General features: G+C 39.6%; 1 protein-coding gene across 14 annotated transcripts in view; it reads right to left on the bottom strand.

The window, feature by feature from the left end:
* The window catches only part of LOC139623071 (neurexin-1a-like), a 246,287-nt gene that overhangs the window by 22,496 nt on the left and 199,008 nt on the right, over positions 1–24,783 (bottom strand). For 10 of the 14 annotated variants that reach the window (XM_071480930.1, XM_071480931.1, XM_071480934.1 and 7 more), the window contains 3 exons: positions 20,067–20,238; positions 13,672–13,761; positions 11,932–12,251 (listed from right to left, as the gene is read on the bottom strand). In XM_071480930.1, coding sequence (XP_071337031.1) covers positions 11,932–12,251; positions 13,672–13,761; positions 20,067–20,238 — 582 coding nt within the window. The remainder of the gene's footprint in view (positions 1–11,931; positions 12,252–13,671; positions 13,762–20,066; positions 20,239–24,783) is intronic. The other 4 variants (XM_071480936.1, XM_071480937.1, XM_071480944.1 and 1 more) reach the window with 1 other exon arrangement.

The raw sequence follows: 24,783 nt of genomic DNA, 5'->3' as shown, positions 1-24,783 counted from the left end.
TGATAATCTGTTGATATTTTGATTTCTAATTAAGCATGGTGCTTATTATTTATGACTGCGGACCTATAAATAATGTGCACGCAATATGGACGAGTGCCTGCAGTCACCTCACAGTGCAGAGAGAGAGCACACACTGAGCGGCTGCCATGTAGCATACAGCTTCTAGCACATTACACAGGAGAAGGCTGGATGCCTTCTGTTAGGTACATGCTCTAAATGATAAAATCTTAATATGAAATTCATAAGACACTATCTGCCTCCATCTACCTCCTACGCTCCCCCCTCTTGTTCTCTCATTTCTTCTCTCTCTCGCCTATGCATAAACACTGCTCCATAGAAGTATATTACATGGTTGACTTTGTCCCTCCCCCTTATCCTTGCTTTCACACTTCTCAGATAAATGAACTCTGTCGGCATTGAAGCATTTTCCCCTCTGGATGCCCTGATATTTTCGTTATCTGAAATCGAATCTGGAGCTCTGTGCGCGTCTGTAGCTCGCCTTGGTAGTAATCTGGCCTGAGAGCAGAGAACTGCCCAGGAGGAATATCATATACTGAGGAAAGGCTGGGGAGTGAGGGAGGAATAACAATTACCAGAGAATGGCTTGTAATCATGGCACTCTCTATCAAAATGCTAACATACACACATGTCATTTTGGGGGAAATGGTTCAGGGGTTCAATCCAAAGTGACCGCGTAATTCTTCATTTTCATGTTCCTTTCCCTCAAAATCTAAAAATAGATGAAACATCTAGCCGTGTGGCTGTGTGTGTGTTTTTGAGAAAAGAGAGAGCAGGAGAGGTAGAGCTACACGGCTCAGCCACAAATCACTGTCTTCCTGACTTTACCTGCGTCTTGACATGCAGTCCCAGTCCCTCATCAGGTGACAGGCACAAATTTGTCATCCTAATATAGATGCCATCACTGCCGAGATGAATGTACTCAGGCCTAATTCCCATGTGTAACGTTTGCAAAAACATGACGTGAGGAAAGAGGAAGAGCAGCTTTGCCCTACAACAGCAGACCAGGTCGCCTGTAACTCCCACAGAGCATCGTCATAATCAGATTCCTGTCCTCCAGGTCTGGATGTGTCATTCACAAAGGTGCCGAGTGTGACTGCTATAAACTAATGAGCAGTGTTCTCAGTCTGCAGAGAGGAAACAGACGTGGTAATAAAACTCAGGGTGGAAATCATGGTAAAAAAAATAAAATAATGGAAAGCCTAAATTGGGCACCATTTAAGAAGTCTCTCAAGTAAAAGTGACTTTTCATGAGCAGTCTATCCCTGTGGCAGCGTTCAGGACTTCAATTCATGACTAGTTCTGCTCTTAATTAATTATACAAACTGTTTTCAGTTCTATTTTTCTCCCCTGACTTGTCATTCAGCTTTGAACTCACCAAAAAAAAAAAAAACCTTTACTTTTATTTTATTAAGATTTAAAGGAATAGTTTGACATTTTTGAAACACACTGAGTAACTTTCTTTCTAAAATTCACAGGAGACTGTCGCCACTTGACAATTGAGTTTTATTCCTTTCCTTCTGTTCCTCTCTTTCTTGTGTCCACTTGTTAGAGAGTCTAACAGGCTTTGCTTGCTGGCATGCCTTTATTTCATCTCTGTACCTCCTGGAATTTGTTTTACTTTAATTCAATCTATCTGGTAATTACATTACTTTGTATCATCCTCCACTCTATTCCTAAAATTTGCCTTTGTAGTGCTTGGTCTGGTTCTGAACATTAGATCAAGAAGGCTGCTCTCCTGAAAAGAACCAGCAGCCCTAATGTGTGTACAGTACGATGGTAATCTGAGGCTCTCAGTGGCTGTAGACTCAATTACCACACCAGGTCTCAAGATACAGAAAATTAGATGGATGAAAATAGATTTAACGCCACAAGTCAAGGTGTTCTAGTTATAAAGTTTACTAATGCTCTTTGCAACTAAATGCAGAGATTTGTTTTCCACAACTGAAGGGATGAATTTATTTATCCGAGGATAAAACAAGCACATGATTTCTGTTTTGGCAAAATGTTAAAATTGGACTCGCAGTGCTTGTAACATAAATAAAGGAGCTTTTAGACACATAAGCCAGTATGTGCCTGACACTTCCTACCAGCTTTGGAGGAAATTATTTTTAAAAATGGAGAGAGAGCTCGGCACAGCTCAATGAGCAGTCGGCACAGGGATCGTGTTCATGAATGTAATGTATAAACGAGCTGAGCGCAGAATCTTGCAGGTGGGAGCAATGCACTGCAGGACAAATTGTATCTCGTGTTCAACCGTTGGCCCAGGACTATTTTCTGTTTCTACAAATCATAACAGCAAATGTCCTGGGAGACAACAATATGGTCTATAAAACATGCTGTAAAGCTGTCAGTGTCAGTAACTCCTCCACGCACAAACCAACACTTTACAAAACAACAGAGGCAACATTCGCACTGCGTAGGTTTCATTCTTGTCATCCAAACAGACTTAGCGGGACAATCTGTATCCTCTGTAACGCTGCCAGCAGTGTGAAACCTGCAAAAACAAAGATGCCTCTTTGTTGACTATCTTAATAATGGAAGCAAGTATGATAATCTTGGCTGTAGCAAATTTAGAAACCTTTAAAACAAGCAAGCAGACAATAAAACATGCAAGGAAGACAAGGCACCCTTATGTCTGGGCTGGCTCATCATCTACCTGCTGCAGACGTGCCTGCCTCTGCTGTCAAGCCTTAAAAAAAAATGCGAATCACGTGAACACACGTCAACACGCGCTGGCACGTATGTGTTCGCCCCTGCCAAGGTGGACTGGATCAGCGAGTCACATGGACTCGTATGTGCACAGCTCGATGTTGAAGGGCAGTCTCCATAATGGCCCCTGGTGAGGCTGAGATGATGGATATGGTCTGTCGCTGCGAGTGAACGCCGCGGGCCTGGGGCCACCGCAGGTCTACAGCGTTACCTCCTTTGCCATCTGTCAGCACTGGGTGGGCACAAACCCATGACTGGGCCTGGGGCAACACACACCAGGACCACCTACAACAACGCACACACCTCACTTTAGGGGCAAGGTAGGGGAGGTCAGCACAGGAGAGCTGTCTGTCTGCATATCCTGTGACTCAACCTGTTTTTACTCTCATCAAATGACTGTTGCTGTTAGGCTGTTAGTCATGCGGACGTGGAATTATTCACTCTGGCTTATCTGTTTTCAAAAGGAAATTAAAGACAATAAATTTAAGAAAAACAGATTGATAAATAGATAGATTGATAGATAGATAGATAGATAGATAGACAGACAGATAGATTTTTTTTCCCTCAAGCTTACAGTGTCTCAGTAGCATTATGGTCAATCCCATATATCTGCATTGCAGGGGAAATCTTACCCCGAGGATGTTTTCTTTCTGTGAATAATTGAAGGCACCACAACCTCACAGGGCACTGACACTCAGACTAAACACTGCAGTGTGTCTTTGAGTCCAACGAGACAGTTCGGCTTAATATCCTGAATGAAACAAGACTCACCCAACATGACTGAAACCCTTGCTGATGAATCCCTATCCCTGTTAATGTGGGATGTTGTGTGTTTCCTTAGTAACCTCTCAGTTTGCTGTGGATGTGTCTGCTTTGTTTAATTGGTAAATGCACAGAGGTAGAAATTGGGGGTAGTGGTGGTGGTGGGGGTCTGGTTTTCATCTTACAATAAGATCTGCCTCTAGATGAGTTGAGGGGAGCAGTTCCACTTGGTTAGCAATGTGATGAGCAATGTTCCTATTAATACAAATAAGAAAAGAAGTCTAGGGGAAAAAATTCTGTACTATCATCTCTGCAAATCAGTAATTTCCCATTTAGCTCTACTCAGTGCAGGAATATTAATGTTTTAAAATTGGCTCTGATTATATTCCGTGAAGTCTCAACAACTTAAACTACTGTACTTAAAGACTCCCATGTCTCAGCTTGGTTCTGAAGATGAGGAATGGACTATGATAAGTCCTGAATATTTTCTTTTTGAAAGCACAATTTCACTTTTTTCACGACACCCTAACTCTAACAGGATGTGGATCCACGTGTGAATCATCCCTACAGCTGCTGGAAGCCAGCTTAGGAGATTCTGCGTTTCATCTGATTGCCACATGTTTTCACTTGTGGCCAAACTGCATATGATTTAGCTGCATCCCCCTGGTTATCTTTCCTCTGTCTCCGTGACTTTTCGACAAAACTGAGAAGCAATAAAAGCCTTCTTTAAAAAAAAAAATTAAACAAACAAACAAACAAATCGCCTACCTATCATGAAATTCAGCAGTGAGAGTGGTGTGCATGAGTCTGTGGCTGACTGCCGCACAAACACAGATGGGTACAACTCATAACGCCATGAAATGAGCAAACAAAATAAATCTATGCTTTTTATTCTGCTGTAAAATGAGCAGGAAGTTCCTGCTATTCAGAATACAGCTCTGGCAAATACACCATGCTTTCTCGTTAAATACAGGACTTGCATTTACTCTGTTAGTTGGAGAGAAAAGTGCTTTGCTTTTTGAATAATTGGGTGTATGTCTGTCAATCAAAAAAAAAAAACACCCTTACTGTACTATTGATAGCAGTCTGTTGCTTAGTAACTTGGTAAAATTGAAATTGAAATTGCAGTGAAACTGATGACCATCTTAGAGATACAGAAGTACAAAATGGCCAGTCCTGTAGAATAGCAGGCAACTGAAGTGAGTGGAGTTGGGTTTCATGCAGGTTAGTAATGTAGGCAGACCCTAGGATAATAATGGGTTTTATAAAGTTACAAATAAACTGTTGTGACCTAAACAGAAAACTAGCTCTAATGCTACATCACCAAGAGAAAAAATGGTTATAGCAAACAGCAGCTTTTCATAGCTTTTTACTGCACATCTATATGAATTTAATGTATGAACAACAACATGAAGCTGCAGCACTGGTCTTTTGATGATGGCTTTAGATATGTGGCTATGAGAGCGACTTCCTCAAGGTCAAATCTATCCTATTGATCAGAAGGGCTATGTCAAAATTTAAAGGCAAATATGACACATTTTGAACCAAATGAAGGCTGAAAAATCCTTAAACTCCCATCCAAGAATCATATCCTGTAGCACAATTAAAGAATGTGCACTACATGCGTGCAGTTGCCTGAGGGGTGCTTAATACCCAAGATAAGTCTCAGGTCTGGATATTGATGCATGCAGGATTAGTATTAAATCTAGGCTGTGCAGACTTATTGCAGCCTTAGCTTGTAAAACAATAATCCCTACCAGTATCAGGACAATCACAACAATGCCTCAAGGTAGTAGCAGGCACAATAAAGAGATATGGTGCATAGATGATTACAAAAGGAGGGAAGCTGCAGACTGAGCAGTTATTGGGTACTAAGTTCCTACAGATTTTTCACCACAAGATTACTCTGACACTAAGTTTATTATAGTGTGTTTATTATAGAGCCAGTGAGGGAGGCTAGGAGTTACTCAAACACTGCACTGAAGGTGTAGCAGTGCAGCATGACAAATCTGCGATTATCCCTGTGAAGTATAAAGAGGCCAGGTTTCTGCCCCTCGTCTCAGGGACCAAGACAAACATAGCTGCTACGAGCCAGTTCAGCTGGAACTGAAACATGTGCTGTGAGTGCAAATGAAATGGCCCACACAATGTGTTTTGAATGTTCCTCACTTCCCCTGAATGGCCATTACACCCACCTCACCGAGGGTTAATACAGAAAAAGTGAGGCCAATTGGCTATTTGGTGGCAATGATGTGTCATAGTGGCCATTCATTCTCACTAGGAACAGGCTATAATCTGCATTTCTTGATTTTCTAACAGCGACAACCTATAAAAAAGAAATTGTACTTCACGAAAAGGTTATAAAAGAAACACGGCTAGAATGAAATGTCAAATGAGGTCTGCTTGAAAACTGTACAAGTCAATGTTTGAGAGAGGATTGTCTTATTTTTGTTATTTAAGGTCTCTTGAGCAGAAATAACTGACAATTTTTATTTTGAGTCAACTATCTTGACAACTATTGGATGGATTGTTGTGAAATTTTCTGCAGATCTTCAAAACTAACAACCTAACATGAATTGTGAACTTGGTAAAGATTAGCTGCTTAAAATTAGCATGTTAGCATTTCAAATGTCAGCATATTTCTGTGCTTATGTTAGCAATATTAGGTCACAGCACTGCTGTGTAGCCTCACAGATCTGTTAGCATGGCTTTAGACTCTTAGCCTTTTTTTTAAAATGTAAATTTGATAATCTTTTAATCACAACAGACACAAGCGACATTTACATAAACTACATTTTTATATTGTGTTTTCATATCAGGAGAGAAGAAATAAGTAGTACATATTAACAACCAGCGAAAATATGGTTATGACAGCATGCTGTGGTTTACAAAATGCTTGGAAAGGACATCTCCTGGGTGTCTGATACATTTAGTCAAATGTCAAGTCACTAAGTGATTAGTGATAATATTCTACTTTACAATGTTTGTGTCCTGCAGTATTCTGTCCTTGTGTCTCTCCATGATGCTGAAGCCAATACCAACTTTAGAGGATACTCCAGCAGACAGCACCGGTGGTGGATGGCAGCCTCACACCATGACCACTCATGAGATTTATACACTGTATGTGTGCTGGCCAGGGTTGATAATACAGAGCAATGCAGGTGAGGATCCATCACTGTCAAGAGCTCTCAATGGCTCTTCTAGATAGCAGGCTTTCGAGTTTTTTTTCTTCTTCTTTTTTTTTGCTGGGAGGGTAACAGCTAAATAGAGCTCCATCTCTTATCCTTGAGTGGGTTTGATTAAACATCATCTGGTATTAAATGCTATCTTTCTGCAGCTTGGCGTTTCCTTCATTTTGTACACTAGACCTTCAAAAAAGCTTTGGCTTCCATGTATTCAGTATTTGCTGCAGATATTACAGTCTTATCCCACACTTACATATTTGCAGCAGTTGTTAAATGTTACCTTGTGTATGAGAAAAGACTATGTTAGCAGGGTTTCCACAACTTATTTTTTTAGCCTAAAATTCAGCTGTGTCACAATTTAAACTGATGAATAGGTTTTGTTGAGGACCACAGAGACAGATTAATGGAGCACTGGCAGCTACTGTTGCTATTAGACCTGTGTGGATTGGCAGTTTGGGCTTCAAATTGACCTCAGCAGATACTCCACCCTATAGCTCACATTTCTCTCCAATTAGCACAAACAAAATGTATGTCTTTAGGTGCAATGGGGGAAACACACATTTTTCCCAATAATAAAATAAATGGAGGTGAGGTAGGAATGGTCCAAATCATATCTGTATACAAGAGAAGAGTACAGTAGCTGGTACATTGTTTGTGAATGCAAACACATGTGCATTATGGTTCAATTGGATGAGACCTGGCACCACCACAGGGAGCAGACAGTTCATTAAGACATGACAGTCAGGTCCATACAGTAAGCTTCCTCTCCCACTTAGGGCAGGAAGCACCCAGCCACTATAGGGAATATTTGACATGTAAGGGCATGTAAGTGTAGAATCTGTAAATCAGGGAACCTTAAGATATGATTAAAACAAAGGTAACACTGAGGCTAAATCTCACTATTACTTACCATCTTCTGTATTTGAGTGGGTTGTAAGTCCTGGAATTGAATCAATCCAATTATCCCTTAAGCAAATGAGAAATTTTAATCACTATTAAAATAACAATTCTGACTTATCAGCTTTTTTTTCCCATGGTGCATTTCTTTCCTGATTAGGCCAGTGTGCTCCAAGATGATAATATTCTTGTTAATAAAGCATGAGTGGACACCCAGTGGTTTGAGAAGAATGACATTAATGTAATGTTACCCATAAGCCAAGGCACTCATGATTCAATAACAATATAACCCCAGTGGAGCATTTAGAGAACTTTTTGATGGGGCACCTGAGAAGGCAGAGTCCTCTCAGACCCTTCAAAATCATTGTACTAATGATTATTAGCAATGACTTTACCCTCTAGGAGACTATTGAGCCATTGCAAAAAAGACACACCTTAAATCTGCAGGGCCAGTGTCACATGGAAGATTTCAACATTTATTTTTTTAATGTCAATATCCCTCCTCTTCTCCTCCAGTAACATAAAAAAAAAGAATGACTCAAGCAAAACTCAGGGGTGTAAAGATAAATGTATCCAGTCAAATGTGTCTTGGTTTGATTGTATAAAATCACATGTGACTGTTAAATTTTGGGTCATACAAGCTTACAGAAAAATCTAATTAAAAAAATATATCCTTTGTTCTCCTCTTGACCTAAAAAAGCAGATGAGGCAGGTGTGGGTGGAGGTCACCTCTTGTAGACGACACTGGTATTGCGCCGTGTTTGTTAAGCCATGCCTACTTTTGAGTGCTCCAACCAAATGTGAAGGATCAAATCAAATCTTTCCTGTAATCATACGTGGCCCACATATCTTGTTGGAAACGCGTCACATTATGGAAGCCAAAGACGCTCTAACTGCTGCTTCAATGTTAACAGTCAGGAACGATACTGACAGCAACAGGCACTTACAACAAGTGACTTTAACCAAACTTAAATATTTATGTGTGTTGAGTTAACACCAAAGTGCCTCCGCCATCACATCTCATTTTTAGACAGGGCAATAAAAGGTCTCACATATTTTTTCCTCATTATTTTGGACCCTGGTGCCTTCTTTGACAGCCTGATATACAATGTCCACAGCACCACTCTCACTTTAATGGTTAGAGCCTGATACTGCCGTCGCCAGTGTTAGCCATTCCATTTCCACTGAGGCCAGCCACACTAAAAATGCACATGTCCCAGTAATGTAAGGCTCTTAGGGTATAAAACCATTCACTGAATTGCATTCGCCATCAGAGGGGAGATGGAACAGCTGGACAATGATTAAAATGCTGACTATTTCAGGGAGAGGACACTGAATGCACCATCTCTTTTTATGGAGTCCAGACATGATGTCTTTCTAAGTGTAGTGTCCTGAGACGGTAATGTCGTACAGCAGGAGCTCTCCATGGGAAGGTCGTCACGTTGAATCAGACTGAACGCACTGACATCTCCCAGTGCCCACGTTTTTGCATGCCTCATTCATCTCTCCGCCTACATCGCAGAGCAACTTTTTAATCAAATGACCTTTTTTTTTCTGTATGAATGCATTAGATAACATCTAAACCGACAGTTAGCCTTGACTATTCTCCTCCTTCGAAGTCTTTATATGCCAGGTGAGATTGCAACATAATGTGACAGCACAACACCTGTGTCTAAATGTATTTTGCCAAAAAACTTTCACCAGTAAACCACCTGAGGCCGTACTGTTTACCTTTAAAACACACACAAGGCACAAGTAGACCTTGGATTGCACAAAAAATCCCATTGATTTAACTGCTTACATGAAAAAAAAAAACAATAGCTGTACACATGATTAGCCTACTAGAGGGTAAACGCATATTGATGAAACAATGCAAGCAGAATATAACTGGCATAAAGGCATAATGTCAAATATCCAAATATCAGATCACATCTAAAGCACAGAATAGGTGCCCCTGCACATATTGCATATCCCTGTAATACAACGCATTTCTAAATTGCCACGGTCATTTATATCACTTTATTTCTCTCCAGATGAAAAGGCCTGAAAAAGACGGGCATCCATCTTGTCAAGCCTGTTCCTTTCTGCCAATCTCGTGGTTCCTTGGTGGCAATTTATAACACTGCATGGAGCTGGGATATAATTATAGCGTATTGTCTGATATTTCGCCTGCATTACACGCTCCTGCAACGGTTCAGGAACCATGCTGAGGCTGAGAGAAAACCATTCCACTGGATCAATATTTATGATTGTATTATTTGTCAGCATCTGCAGAGCCTCACACAAACTGTTATGATGGTCTCAGGTCAGTAAGAAAAAAGAGAGAGAGTTAGGGGACAGTAATGTGGGGTCTTTACTGCTGCTGAGTTCAAATCTGTGGGAGTTTGTCATTTCATATCAGCTGTAGGTTGAACACTCTTTTAAACCTGACGCTCTGCTTTTCTTTGAATTTTCCATATAAAAGCTTGAGTCTGGCTTCAGAGATACATCGACTTTTAAGGTTCAAGGCTTTTTAATTTCAGTGTAGATAAAGGCAACAATAGGTCTTAATGTGAAAATAAATATTTAAATGTGTTTAAAGAACATTGGTGAAGTCACTTCTTGACACTCAAACAAATCAGCACATCAGCATCACTCTTCCATGGCACTGCAAGTCTCTTCTGAAACCCTTAAAATGGAGATGTGAGTGTATTAACTGTTGTCCCAGTAAAGCTGTAAAGACAGAAAAAGTTGCACAATCTGTCAAAAAGGAATTAAAATCAAATAATTTGATTGTGTGTATATTATTCAATGTGAAGTTAAACCCACCCCCTCCTGGAGAAGCTATAATCTTCCTTTACCCAATCCGATTAATCCAAAATGAGTTAAATCCAAAATGATTTTAAACTAAATTTGTAAAAGCTGATTAAGTCCTGATTAAAGGGTCATTTTAGTCTACGACTATGCTTAATTTAAGCTACTGTGTGTGCTTTCCCTGCCACTGACTTACACAGTCTTTCAGAATCTGACACACGTGAACTTTGTAAGTGTTTTCCCTACATGCAGAACCCTCAGGATCTTCATGGTTTCTATGTTTTCAGTTACATCTTCCTCACTTCCTATCAGGGCTAACTTGAGAATTTGAATGAATGAATGAATGAATGATTGAATGATTGAATGAAGGCTTTATTTCCAACATGTGAAACTAATCCATTAAAGTGCATTTTCATTTAATGTGAAACGCTCAATAGCAGCTTTGGCTCCATAACAATTAAAGGATGTTTCTTGGTTATCAACGAGGTCGCTTTAATTGTTTGCACAGGCTGAACATTTCCTGTAGGCCATGAAGCTTCTATTTTCGTTTTGTACCAACCACATGAAGGCCTTTGCTATGTTCTGACTACTGTCCTTGTTGTGATGAAAAACAACCCCCAGAAACTATTTTTCTTAGTGACCTAAATGAGTCAATACTATCTTCTGTTGAGTGTGCAGGTATTCCTAGATTGTAATAACATTTTTCCAGCATGTTTGTTGCCACCTTATTCCCAGAGCAAAGTAAATCAAATCACTGTTTTGTTTTGAAATTCGAGAAAATCTAAATTCAAATTTAAACTATGAGAACCTCTAGAACTAAGCAGATACAGTCGGATTGAATATTTAATTCTTACATGGACAATGTGTGAAACAAATACGGTATTCAAACTAAGACACAAAGACATTTCTTAATGGCATAATAATAAGCCATTATAGAAACTATTTGTGATTTCAAATCCATAGCGGCTGCTGTATTGCAGGAGATATAACAGGAAATGTCTTCTGGCCTGGGCAGAGACTGTGCCAGAAAGGTCCGATCACCATTTCATTTGATGCGACACACATTTTGTATTGCATTGTTCAGGCCCACATTGTGACGTCTGAGAAGTAATATGCTCCTGCAGATGCTGCACTGCTCAAGCAGGACAGATAAAGATGATGGAGGACCTCTATGATGGTTATCACTCTAACACACACACACACTCACAGACACACACACACACAGAAACACACACACACACACACACACCGTGCGGTGCCACATCTGATTGCACGGGGAGAAATGCTCAACAGCGCGCCTGTGGTGCTGCTCCCATAGGTGGAACAATGGACTTATTTTCCTTCAGTTTTTAGGTCAGAAGACTCAAGGAGAAGAAAGACGTGACACAATAAAGTACGGCATATATTCCTCATATAGGAGCATAATGATGAAATGTATTATGATAATCCAGGATGTTCTTAACTTCATGCTGTGCACTTTAACGATTTCAAAATGGATCAAGTAGAGACAATAATGACATGATTGAAAGTCATTTACAACAGAATCATTTAAAGATGATCTCACCTGCTGAGGCTCTCGCGGTGTAGTCTGCTTGACTCGCCTGCTGGACGCCGTGGTGGTGGTGATCTCCATGATCGATGTGGACGTCTCTGAGCGATTGGCTGTGGTGCTCGACTGCGGTGTGATAGAGGAGGGCGACTCCCCCACAAGCCGCACGCTGCCTTGGATCTTTATGTTGGGATCTCCCTCCGCGGCCATGTTGAACACCTTCAAGCCATTATAGTAGAGGCCCGAAAGCTGGCCCTGAAAGGATCGACTTCGGTCTCGCTCCCAGCCCCCAATCTGTATAGTGGTTTGGCTGTTGAAGATTGTAAGCTGCCGCCCTGTGGGAAAACAATGTTACATATATACAAGAATGTTGAACTGTGGACTCAGCCACTTTTACTGAACAGGAAAAAAAAGACAGAAAGGCAGATTATTTGCCCAGTGGTTAATGAGACCAATAAATTACGGGTTGTAGAGGCAAACCCTGGTAATTTATTGCAATTATAATGATGAGATGCCTATGAAAAGAAAAAAACAAACCAAAAAAAAAAAAAAAACACACAGGATTTAGAAAATCAATGCAGCTTTGCTAAAATGGCAGTCTTATCTAGAATGACAAGAAAAAAAGGTTAATCAGAAGTAGGAATGTTATGGAAATGCAATAAATTTTTCTACACTTGTAAAGATAACATAATCTTGAAAGTAATAAAAATGGGCAATTTGGTCACAGGAAATTGCCTGGGAAATAAGACAAATATATAAAGCATTTGTCTAATAAAGCTAAAAGCATATACTTCATTATGCTTTGCTTATGTTATCTTGTACTTTCCTTTCATATTTTACAATTTACAAACAACACAGGGAACACAGCAAGCATGAAAAAAAAAACTAAACTAAAATGCTGCAGGCAGTGAGAATTGGACTTTTCTCGTGTACAATCTCACAGGAAGCAGGACACACTTCAGGAAATTTGAAACTGTTCATACTTTTAGCAAAAGCAAACACGAGAAAATAAATTTAGGATGGATATGGTTGGGCACATGAGAAACAAAAACCATTTTATAACAGAAAACAGAAACAAACAAACAAAAAAAAAAAACATAAAAATGATAGGGCTCATTTCACATTTTAAGTGAAAAATATGAATTAGTTATTGAACTATAAAAAACAAAGCATGCACTCAGTTTGTTTTATATTACAGTTCCTTGATCTAATGCCCTATACATATTTACAATGTCTGTTAAAGGGACTCAAAATTCTGATGCCAATTCATATTGCACACTATTTATCATTGCTAGCAGTTTAATCAGAATAGATCAAATGACTCTACGTACTGTACTGTACAGTATATACACTGTATAGGTTTCAAAAGTGTTTCAAATAACACTTAGCAACTAATGAATCAATAATCTACAACTTTTAAATTTATCATTTAGATGTTTACAGCAAAATGCTACAGTAATTTATAGACATTTTAACAATGCTGATATTACTTCAGTAAGTGGATTTAAATTCATATTTACAGTCCCTTTAACCTTAAGTTGACAATAAACACGTATTAAAACAGCTGACATCTAGAAAAGAAATACATTATTATGAAAAGTATGAAACACTACAAACTAAATTTAACTGTTCAAATCATTTTGTTTTTAAAGTTTAACTGAACATTTATTTTTTTAGGTTTATTATTTACAAAATAGTGCTACAACTTGGTTATGATCAAATTATTTTATCTGAAATTTTAATCAGTGATTTTACCTTTGTCGAGTAGCCATTCGTCAACTACTCGACCAAGTCGGTATGGGATTCGCTGTCTAGCAATCGCCAGGCGTTCGTTATCATTGTTGCCTTTAAAGTTTAAAGAGACATTTCATTGGTTACAATCTGTAAGGTCAAAGGTTAAATGTTCATACTTAATGCTGGAGCTATACAACTGCACAAGGTTTTTATATTTAAAAAGTTTTGTATATTTAAAAAAACAATATTTACGAAAAACATTATTTGAACCAACTTCACTCATTTAATTTTATTTTAGCCAACAAATTAGGCCTATATTAATTGAAAATAAGTGAACTAGCACGCAAATGTTTCATCTAGGTTAATAGAACTATGTTATAAACCAACCCAAATCACAACTTTATACATTTCCATTACAAAATCTTTACCCAAATATTTCCATCCCCTTTGTCTTGACCCTCTCTCTAGCTTTTTAACTGGCTTTTAAACTAGTTATATACATTTTCAAAAAGAACATCATTTAAATTTATTGTTGAATCAACCTTTTATGGTTTATAGGGTAAAACAATTTAACTTTAACATATTACAAATGCCAACCCCATTTATAAATAGCCTAATTGACACGAAATAATAAGCTAATTGCAATACAACAGTCAAGACAATATACATTCAGAGCATCTAGTCAGAAGACAATGTCAGAGTAAATATACATTTGCTGTAGAAACTTTAGTAAAACGACTTTGACAAAAGCTACAAATCATAAAGGAGGAAAAGTCACGAGCATTGCACACGTAAGACGCAAGAGTCAATGGAAAGTCAGCTCCTCAACAGGATTCAGAGAATAAACCAAATATGAGTTAGGAGAGAGAAAGAGCAGAAAAACTGCACTCCAAGATTAGAGGGGCACTTCGGTATTAATGAGGGCAAACTCTGCATCACCCTTTTGTCGAGGCCAATAACCTCTCCAGAGCAGAAGACTTTCTGCAAAGTGGCACTGTCTCTAAGTGCTTTTCCCCTGGTATTGTCTGCTGAGATTGAATTCAGTCCGATCCTTTCTTCCGGCAGATTGACAATGTTTGTCCCATCAACTATATTAATTCAGTTCTGGCAGATAAAAGATCAGGTAGCTAACAACGATTCAGTGGAGAATAGCTTCCAAGAGGAAAGGATCGCGCAGACATGATAGAAAGGAGGTAACCTTGTAACAAATGCACAGTTGGTCTGATGAAAGGTCTTAGAGGTAAAAAGACGCATAAAAAGACATTTTTTAATCGCATCAGCTTGAATTACTGTAGAGGATCAGCTACACAGAAAAGGGTTTAAAGCTTGTCTGTACAGCTCATGGAATTTGGCTGCAGTTGATTGTGCCAAGTTGGAGCACAAAGGCTCGTGAAGGAGATTTAGTAAAACACTTCTCCCAACACTGACACAGAAAGATACATTCTGCATTACAACAAAGCCACACAGGGACACAAAGTATATTATTTGATAAAGATCTCCAAATGTTATTTAGTGAGCCACAGTTCTGAAACAACGTCTAGCCATCTGAAGTGACAGTGTACCTGCAACCAAATCAGCTGCAGTGGTCATGGACTTTTTCAGATTTCTATAGATTTTCCAGCATTTATGAGGCCACTTTATACCTTAATCTAGACTTGGTTTTCAGTTTTCAAATTTCATGTAAAACTCACTTATACAATCAAGTATTACCCACACTTCTACTGATTAATGACTGCATTACAGGACAAGGCTGGAGGCATTCTGTATGTGTGAAACTGTCAACATATCTCAAGCAAAGACCAAAAACAAAGTGTTAGTATACCCAGGCTGAGTCCCAAGACCTAAATCTTTACAACGGGTCACAACCACATTAATTTTTAAAGAAATGCTTAATGATTCCCCAAAAAAGCTGGAAACTGTATTTTTTCGATTGTGTCACTGAAACAGGAGGAATTAGTGCATTTTTGTGGGACCTATTTTCAGCTGCTGATTAATGCACATATGGTGCTCTGGTGAGTATTTAGGGCAGTGCGGTATAGGTGTGATTGATTCAAAATAAACTACAGAGTCCACGATCACGTGCCAGTGCAACGGTGTGGCTCATTTCTGTGTTTTTAATAGTGTTTAGACAACAATGGAACTCTATGGCACAGAGGAATAAGCTAGATCAGGCTTTGGTTACAAAGACAATACCTGCTAGTGGGATCAATTCATTGTTGGGTTTGGTCCTTTTATGTGATTTATTGACAATAAAAAAAATACAGAATATCACAAAGACCAAGACTCTGTGATTGTTGAAACCAAAATTTACTGAGCAGTATATTTACTTTATGCAGCAATTAGATCTGCTAAGATACTTTCAGGTATGTGGATGCAAAATATAACCAGCCTCCAGGTGCTTTCAGCTTATGTAACGTCTGTATACAGCCTGGTGTTGAGCACACACTGTATTTCCCTTATGCAGGACGGCTGGAGCTCTGCACCACCTAATTCACCTTAGTGCTGTGCACGATAGGAGAATTACACACAAACAAATGACTAACCAAACAAGCAAGCACACGCAGCTGCACTTCCTTATATTCTGAATGTGTTAAATTAATGAATAATCCATTAATTGCTGTTGTCATGGACCGTTCATGAGCTTTTGTTAATTCCTGTCACCTCCATTTGCCAGTCATGGGGTGTTAGTTATGTCACCTCTCAGTTTCCTGCTACTGTGACACCTCGTCCGAGGAGAGGTCAAAATCAAACTGGGCTCTGGGGAACAGTTAGCCTGCAACTGTTGGGAGGACGGTGAGGACTGGAGAAGAATTTTATATATATTTATTATTAATTAGTGCAAATTCTGTTCTATATATGCCTGCTCGGCTTCTTGGCAGTCACAATAAATAGACATGTTGTGGATGTGTTGTTGTTTTCAGTTAAAATGACAGCTTTTGTGTTTCTCCTCATGCTACTATCAAAATTTTGTAGACGACAGTTTGTTGAAGAAGAGGACAAGGACACTAACAGAAAGACAGAAAGAAATATAGGAGAGTCAGGCAGGCAGGTGCACACAAATACAGTAAACACACACACACACACACACACACACACACACACACACACACACACACTTATCCTCACACAGTGTGTCACTGTGCCAAAATCCTCTACTTTTGTGCAAGGACCAGCTCCACTTTCAAAGACAGTAGCTCTTTATCTGTTTGGCTCTGAACCCCATGGCAGACTCAGTCTATGCTTATACTGAGGTTAATTAAGTGCGGATATAATCAAGGTCTGATCATGTATTGATCCCAACTGTGGGACACCGGAGTGTTAAACAATGCTATCCCCTGGGCTTTGATGCAGTAGCAGAGCCCATTCATCCTGCCTCTGAGCGGAGCCTGTGACTGCTGCCGAGTGGTGATTTGGTTTGGTATGGGACAGCCTGGCTTATCTCCTCCGCCAGACAGCAGCGATTCAGCTGAGCCGTCCCAGCCGACCCGCTTTGCCCTCACTCATTTGTTTTCTTTTTTTGTTAATAAAGTGGTCAGATAAGGTGGGGGCTTTATCTCATTACAAGCCCTAGGACACTCGCCACATTAAATGAACAAATATGCAAATGCTTCCTCTGTTCATGGAGCCGGGAGAATTAAAAAAGGAGGGACATACACAAATCTCACTATTATTTTTATTATTCTGCTCCCCTTTTTTCCCATACTCTGGCTGTGGCAGTCATTGCACCATTTTTTAAGCATGCTCAATGATGATTGTTTGCACAATAGGCTGAAGAGGCTCATGGATAGAACAGAGGGGAAACCAGAGGAGGTAGGATGGAGCTTTAATGGATAAAGCTAACCCTCCTCCTCCTGTATCCCACAAATCAGACTCCACACCACAAGGTGGAACAGCAGGACACAGGGACGGAAGGGGAGATCGACAGAAGGGGCAGGGTCGGACTGATAAAGGAAAAAGGACAGAAAAAGAGGAAGTGAGAGCTGAGGGGAGTGGAGTGAGAGACAGAGAGCTCTGTAAGTGCACCACGCTCTGATAACAGTAAAAGAATAAGGCCAGGGACCTCTCCATTATCTTTGTGTGCGGCGCGTGTTCATTGGGTGCTCTGATAGGATACTGCACTGTACCCTGCGGGCCTGGCAGCACCATTGTGATGGTATTACTTCCATGGCCAAGACTCAGGAGAAGGGGCTGATTTTTTTGTTGCTGCCCGGCCTTTTGTGTGCGGCGCAGAATGAAAGCGGGGTGAGGATAAAGGGATAAGGACTAAACGACAACAAATAGAAGGCTAGTTATGTGTCTGCGTGTGCGTTTTGCATTTTAGATTCTAATAATTGTGCTAAAGACTTTTAATGGCCCATAAGTATGCAGTACGAGACTTTTTAATGAGATTATGAGGGCAGTAGTATAGGCCCTGGTGAAGCAATTATTTCCTTGCTTTGAGAATGATTGCTCCCTCCCATATAATCTCCTCCTCTCTGTCTTTCTCACTCTCCAGCCATCATTTTTATCTTTGCTGTCTACTCTTATTATAATCACTGTTGATCTGTGAGTGGCCTAAGAGTGGCTGAGGGCTGCTATTATGAGTGCGTTAGGGGCATACATGGATACTAATCAAACTACAGGCGAGCTGAGAGAATAATGGCTTTGTGTGCTGGGGGGGAGGGGCGGAGCCGCAGCGTGATTTTGATTAGATGTAATTAGTCTGCAACGAGTCTAATAAGGTAGCTGGACTTAGCTAAGTCACTGATGCATGGATGGTGGGGATGAGGTTTGTCACTTTTTCGCTGTGGCATTTATAACTCAGCACTTATCATAAGAGGAATTCATATTTATTGTTATAGCTTTTCTAGATTTGACAACGCGTTGACCACAACATGTTTGAGTTATGCAGATTTGTGTCAACAACCAATATACTCTACTCTGTTTTTCATTGCTGGGCATTTAATAGTCCAATATACTATTAAAAACCTATTTTCACCCTCATGAGCAGCACCAGCACATCTGTATGTATCATAGGTGTTTTGGGGACTGAGGGTATTTGTTGTTTGAAGATTGAGATGCTAGCATCCAGGCATTTAACCCTGCTGTGCATTCTGCCATGTCCACCACATGTCAAAAGCCATTAGCTTCCCTTTTCCACCTGAGGCAAGCGGCAAGGATTGAGTCCCAGTCATAAAACCCTCTTTCATTTGGATGAATGCACTGGTCATAGCTAAAAAGGTCACCAAACATTATGCAGAAGGGGGGGTTGAGATTGAATTTGTCTTCTGTTTGTCCCATGGCCCAGTCATTTTATGCATGTTCAGAATATAACAAATGTTTTTGATTTTTGGATTTGACATTCACACTCCTTTTAATCTTTTGTAGCTTTTGTCAAAGCATTTACACAGTTAAACAGTTAACAATTCCAACAACACAAGTGGCATTTAAATTCTCTGTCAGAGCCATCATACTACTACCATCGTGACATTCTACAGAAACATATCAGTGTTGCTGAGTTGCTTTCCATCTCCAACAGGAGATTACTTCATATATTCCCCGACAAATAACATTTTCCCCATAATGACTCTCCCCTTCAACAGACTAAGTTATCGGTTACCACTACACTTTACAAGAAAGTGCTAGTACAAGTGTTCAGGTCATATACTGTAGTAATTATTCAATATATTATGCTTTTTCAATTACTTAATACTTATTACACAGGGCAGTAATTAGGGCATTCAGCTTCTAAAGTACGTTTAAGGGCTACACATTTTTGTCTATGACAAGCTGTGGTGTGTGCTGTGGAAATGATGAATATGAAAGTGAATTAGATGATGTAATATATCTGATCATCTGGGATTTAATTCTGAGTAAGTGGCAGATTAATTCAGGTATTCATTTAGTTTGACTGTGTTATTACAGGTTTGTCTGCCCGCCTGCCTTAATTCAATCAATCTACTGTATTGGCAGAGAAATAAATACTGAACTGGCACACAATTACTTGCCACAATAAAAGTGGTAATTTGTCTGTAAATAGCCTATTGATTTGACTTACTGTGAACATATGCTGTGGGTGGATTACTCATGTATATGGGGACTATAATGCAGGTGTAGACATGGTGGGTGGTTGCCCTTTTATACAACTTCTATTTTAGACTATGGGACTTCTTAAGGGCAACCTATTTGCACATAGCCAGGTTACACTGATTAATGTAAAGTGATGAACACCGGAGTTGAGAAAAAAACTCAACAACACTGGAGTTATTCTTTAACAGCTGCTGGAAACAGAAACATAAAAAGCAATTAAAGCACATGCTAAGTCAACAAAAACATCCTAACAGATAAGGCTTTAATAGTCAGCTTGATAATCTCTTGGTCATTTTATGGCCTTTAAGCAGCAGCAGATGTAATTAAAGGCAGAGTGGGTGACTCACCTGTGGGGTAGCGCTCAATGACTGGCAGGTCATCCACCTGCAGAGTGGCATTACCCCCACTCCTCGTAAACTTCACTATATGGTACTTTCCGTCATTTACAAACTTTGACGTCTCCTCAATGTTAATGTCATCTGTTCCGACATTAAATACAACGGCAATGTTTCCTTTTTCCTGGAAAGACAAGAACACAGAAAACAAAAGGTTTTAGTGAAGACGGACATTACTGCTTTGAAAAGCCCAGCGTTGCTAAGAGACCTTATGAAAATTAATTCACTTTATTATGCATCTTAACAGTACAATAAGTGAAAAATGTGTTAAAGTGTTACATCAAGTGCAGTGCCAGTTCTTGGTTCAAGAAAAAAAAAATGGCTGGAATATTTAGTAAACATTATTTTGGTCTATTTGGTTGCTATGTTAAAAATTATTATTCCCTTAAGATATATCAAAAATATCTATAATTAATTAAAATATAATTTGCCACAATTTGTCTCTGAGTCAGTGATCCCCCCCTCCCCACCCAGATAATTTAACTATAGTCCATAAATACCCCCACATACTTTCATCATAACTTGATTTATTATTTTTTAAAAGGTTACACTTTGCATCTGCTCACAAATTAAGAACTGAGTGGTACATAAAGCAAACATCTATCTTAGAGACACAATATATTGCTTGTGTAGATTAAATATTTATTCCAATTTATAGTAAAAGAAAATGGCATTGATGACATAATGGATTAACAATAATTGAATTATACAAACTTTGTAGACAGCATTTACTCTGCATTAGCTGGACTGTGCTTTTTATAGTGGACCTCGCAATTAATTAAAGAAACCATATGGCCGCTGTGTTTTGGCCTGGAGCCCTTTTTAAACATAAAATGCTTTTCCCATCAGAAGGGTGGGTCCAGAGAGATAGCACACATGATATCCACCAGATACTAAACTTACTGTAAGAGAAAAGAAAAGCTTTTTTCAATTTAGAATTTAAAAAAGACTTGACAGAATCATTGTGAAATAAGAGAACTCAAGGAGACTGTACATGATGCCATTGGTATAACTTTTTTTTCTCTATGTAGTGTTGCTGTCCCATGGTGTTTACATCTGTCACGCCCTAGAGGAACACATATAGCAGCATACGCTCCCCCTGAGCAACATTTCTTATCACCACTTTTTTATTTTTTTTTGTGTATGTGTGTGTATGCAATGTACAAAAAAAAACTAATTGCAAGACCTGCTGGGCTGACCATAAGGCAGACGACTGTATGGATGAAAGCCTTGGAATGGGAGCAACATTTAACACTCGTATGTGTTACTCTTCCTTGTGTTATTGCTCCTGGAATTTCTGAGCTCTTTTTCAAAGCTTTATAAAAACATTATAACACCACAAAGAGACGTACCGTGTACTTTACTGGGTTCATGACATCAGGTAAATAAATTATAAAGTTAATGGTTACATGTATACCCCTGAGCTCCAGTGTTATGAACCTGTTATGGCCATCTGTGTATTGCTGCTATCTGGTCCATTAAAGTGCAATAAACTCACTATTTTTTTTTTTTTTTTGGTTCAGCTGTTCATCCATCACACACAAGCACACCTGCACCCAATCCCCTCTGCCTCCCATTCAAAATACTGTAGACACACCCGTTACCATCACTTTAAAAAGTAGCTTCAAGGGAGAATCTAAGGAGTTTGTGTGAGACTGAATCATAAAATTTCAGTGACATCATTCGATAAAAACATAAAGAGATTGTCTCATTGGGAGTTTGAACCCAGCTTAATCTCGGTCTCCTTAGATCCACATATGATGGGTATCTACACTAATAAGCTTCTTTTTACTGTACATGATCGAAGTCCCTGAATCCTTCTGCTTAATCCAGCTAAGACGAGTTTGAATGTTGGTGCAGCCTCTCTCTCCCTCTCTCTCTTTCTTTGCTTATGAGCTGCAGTGAAAGGAGCATCTGGTTGGAAGCTCAACCTCCTGTAGCAGCGCAGCACTCTGCATGTCATTATCCAGTCAGCACAGCAAATAGTACATTGCATCTCCATCTCTCTCTGTCTCTCTCTCTCTCTCTCTCTTTCTCTAACTCTCCCATATGCGCAAACGGACTCTTTTTCAAGCCCCCCCCCCACCACATACACACACACACTCACTCACACACACACACACACACACACACACACACACACACACACACACAGCCCAGTTCTCTTAAAGTGCAGAATGAGCTGAGCATGTTTCAAGAGCCAGAAGCTAAAGTGCAATTAAAACCATTTGTAATGTGTCACACCATGTTACCAAAACTAGGACAACTGTATGCTTTGTAATGTAATTTCAACAGATTATATAAGATGATGCATTAAAGCAACAGTACTAACACAATTTACTGACTGCCTGAGGCATAAACACTCATCAACAAAAGCTGAAAAGCAGAAGGTTACAGCTCGTGTCAGATTTTCAGATCTGAATGGGCGAGAGGTTGATCTGTAGACACTGATGCTGTAGTAAGACCTTGTGTTAATTGTAAGTCGGCCTTCATGAATCCCTTCAGGAATCCCTTCAGCCTCAGCCTCTTTCTGCCTCAGAAAGAGGCAGCAGAAACCACGAGGATCTACCAACGTCAGACCTCACACCACGGCTGATTTTCACACAGTAGCTACTCTACATTTCAGACACTTGAATATATAAAATTTAACATGATATATAGGGAACTTTCTTTCAAGGACTAGCACACACTGAGCACATTAACTGAGAACTTTTTTAGTATCACTGCTCTTGGAAAAAAAAAAAAAAAAAAAAGAAGAGACACAGAAAAAAAAGGTTTAGTGGAGGGACCAACCCAATTAAAATCTTGCTTTTAATAGCCTCCTTCAATTGACTTTTAATGTTCCCCATGGTCTCGTTAATAAATTTACTGCATTTAGTCACAAACTGCCAACTCGAATTTCCATAGCATAAAAAAAAGCCTGCTTCACAGTGTTGGAAAGATGAAGAGGTAGATGAAAGAGGGTAACAGACAAAGGATAAAAACTAAACCATCAGATTTAGGGAGTCAGATGTCAGATGAAAGATAAGACCTAAATCTTAAGGCTGAGAATATTCAAAGTTATATTTTTGACATGCTTAGAGCCCATGTTCCTCCCATATTAACGTGATTAACTTATTGCCTCTCCCTTTTGAGATGGTTCTGGCATCTGCTTTAAACACCAATAATATCTTCTTCTAAATAATAATCCAATATGTTTCAGCATCTCCTGAAATTCAATCTACTTAGACAAGCAGCTTCTCAGTGAGTTCAGCCCTGAGAGGAGCCTAATCCTGGCTCTCTAATAGGGTGCAGGCTTATGTCAGAGAGTGATTGATAGCTGCTTACATAAACCCAGCCCATTACACCCTGTACAGTTTTAGGGCTGCTCACTTGGTAAGTGCTGCTCCCCACAGGGCTGGCCCCCTGGGAACATACTGTACGGAGCACACATAACGCACCCGAAGAACTCAGCCCTGCCTGACACTCTGCACGCTGCCTTGATTAATTGCTCATCAAGCTGCAATAGAGTTTAATTAACTGATGAAGTTGATCCACCATTCTCCTCTAATCTGCTATTTTTTTTTTTTATGCTTCTCATCCTTGCAGCTGGAGGGTGGAGTAGCCGCAGCAGTACTCAGGGTGTCAGTTTCTCCTTAAAACTCCCCATCTGTGCTCATTATACAGCCATAGAGATGCTTGTTTTACTAGCTATAACACTGCAAAACAGCCTCTGCAGACTGAAATTATTAGTAGCACTGAGCAGCATTGTTTTTTGCTTTTTTTCCCTTCCTGAGCAAATATGTCTTGAATGCTTCAAGTCAGCCAATAGAGCTCCCTTAATAACAGGTTAGGTTGTTTCGATGAAACTTGCTTGAACTACTGGATGACAGTGTTGCCATAAATAATAAATCAATTGATAAATAAATCAAACTTTTGCCTTTGCGTTTTTATGAAAAGGATATGGTATGTTGTTCATCTGCTTGAGGGTCAAACCAACCGAGTGCAAGACAGAAGCACACTGAGTCAAAATGATCCACATGTGTGTAATGGTTCACTGGAGCGAGCTTTTTTTTCCTTTTTTTTAACCCGCCCACGTAAGTGCAACGTTAAAAAATAAAAAAAATAAAAAAAGAGACAGGAAGTGAGAAGTGGTTTTTGAGATGGTGTCGGGCCTCCTCTTCAATCTCTGTAAAAATGAACACCACGGTGTAGGCTGTCCTAATGTTTTGCTTGTTTATGAGTCATTCATGTTGACAACCATTGTGCACCCGTCACATTTCATATCTCACCACTCTGACGCCACGGGACTGCAACACATCTCCCTTCAGTGCACATGTCTGTGAGGGGTCTGTTGGCAGGTGGGAGCGCACCTCCGCCATGCCTTCAGTGTGTGTTATGTGAGTGTGTGTGTGTGCATGTTGAGGGAATATTCACTCTCACTGTAGAAGCTAAATGTCTTAATGTAGCTGGGGCAAAGTCGACTGTACTGTTCACCTTATCTTTTAATTACCTCTGACAGACTTCTTCCTCTTTTTTTTTTTTTCAGCAAAGCTTGTTAATGAAATTACAGACATAAAGGAATAATTAGAAGAAAGAAAACTGATTTTTCCCCCTTACTGCAGGTGGTCCATGTACTGCACGTTATGCTGTTATTCATCCCTTGCCTGCAATTAAACGTACAGAACCA

Source organism: Trachinotus anak, unplaced genomic scaffold (genome assembly GCF_046630095.1).
Source record: "Trachinotus anak isolate AG129_WGS33_773 ecotype Australia unplaced genomic scaffold, CSIRO_AGI_Tana_v1 ptg000007l, whole genome shotgun sequence".
Lineage (NCBI taxonomy): Eukaryota > Metazoa > Chordata > Actinopteri > Carangiformes > Carangidae > Trachinotus > Trachinotus anak.
The sequence above is the reverse complement of the archived record's forward strand: the minus strand, read 5'-3'. Positions and strand labels throughout refer to the sequence as shown.